This window comes from Penaeus monodon, chromosome 23 (genome assembly GCF_015228065.2).
Source record: "Penaeus monodon isolate SGIC_2016 chromosome 23, NSTDA_Pmon_1, whole genome shotgun sequence".
In the NCBI taxonomy this organism is placed as follows: Eukaryota; Metazoa; Arthropoda; class Malacostraca; order Decapoda; family Penaeidae; genus Penaeus; species Penaeus monodon.
The window spans coordinates 34,324,154-34,325,172 of record NC_051408.1 but is presented as its reverse complement, the minus strand read 5'-3'; the positions used below and the strand labels follow the sequence as shown (position 1 = coordinate 34,325,172).

The 1,019-nt window shown below is 31.2% G+C and overlaps 1 protein-coding gene across 1 annotated transcript in view; it reads right to left on the bottom strand.

The window, feature by feature from the left end:
- LOC119587949 (probable actin-related protein 2/3 complex subunit 2) overlaps positions 1–1,019 on the bottom strand; it is a gene marked incomplete in the record, with an annotated part of 15,359 nt that overhangs the window by 7,418 nt on the left and 6,922 nt on the right. Inside the window, 1 exon segment of the mRNA XM_037936660.1 lies at positions 464–591. Coding sequence (XP_037792588.1) covers positions 464–591 — 128 coding nt within the window.

Genomic DNA, 1,019 nt, shown 5'->3' with positions numbered 1-1,019 from the left:
CAGGAAGACAACATGATAAAAGCATTATGTAAAATGTGTTTGGATGATAATTAATTTTAGTGGATTAACCAAAAAATTAAGTCCTTTTTCCTAATTGAGAGAAAATACTGAAATATGCCATATGGGTAAAATTAAACCATTAAGTCTTTTATAAATGTTCTAATTTGTCTCTCCTTTGCCCTCTTCAGTTCACAGGCATGGAACAATGAAGGCCTGAGTCATCAATATCTCTCCTTATCTACTTTATCAGCTGGCAGGAGGATGCCTTCTTTATCTAATGCTGATAATAAAGAGGCTTTGTGCTCCCCATTTAATAAAACAATATCAGAATCAAAACTAAAACAATCTCATTCCAAAGTTAAAAGGTAGAATTCAACTTAAACCAAAATGAACCCCTTTTTCTTAAATACTTCGGCCATAAATAAGATATCTAAATAACCCCCCCCAAAAAAAATTTACTTACCTGTTTGACTCCCTCTCTTGCCTTCCTTGAATTCTTGCATAAACACTTTGCCAATAATTACATCATCAGGATCCTTAAAGATTGTACTGAATACCACCGTCACTCTGTCTGACTTGGCTTCTACATACCTGAAAAAAGAATGGATGACCCTTTTCAATAAATAGGTGAAAACAATGTATGAAAATATTTATTCTCCTTTACAAAAGTATTGGTGTATTGGTGTGATATTTTAGATAATGAAACTCCAAATTTTCTAAAAGTTAAAATGTTTAAAAGATTATTCAAATTTGTTTTTAAATATATAGATAAATAAAAATAAAGCAAAAACTGGAGGGCAAAGAAAATAATTAACATCAGAACAATAATATTACAGTGCAGAATGTCTACATATTTTGATATTCAAGAAACATACCTTCTCATTTTATGAGGTGAAACCTATGTTGGGAGCTTCTGGACGATTACATGCCAATCATGGCTATAATGAGGCCTTGCCAAATAATTTAAATGTACATTATAAGCATGCTAAAAATATGATAGTTGACATAAGGGAGGAAAA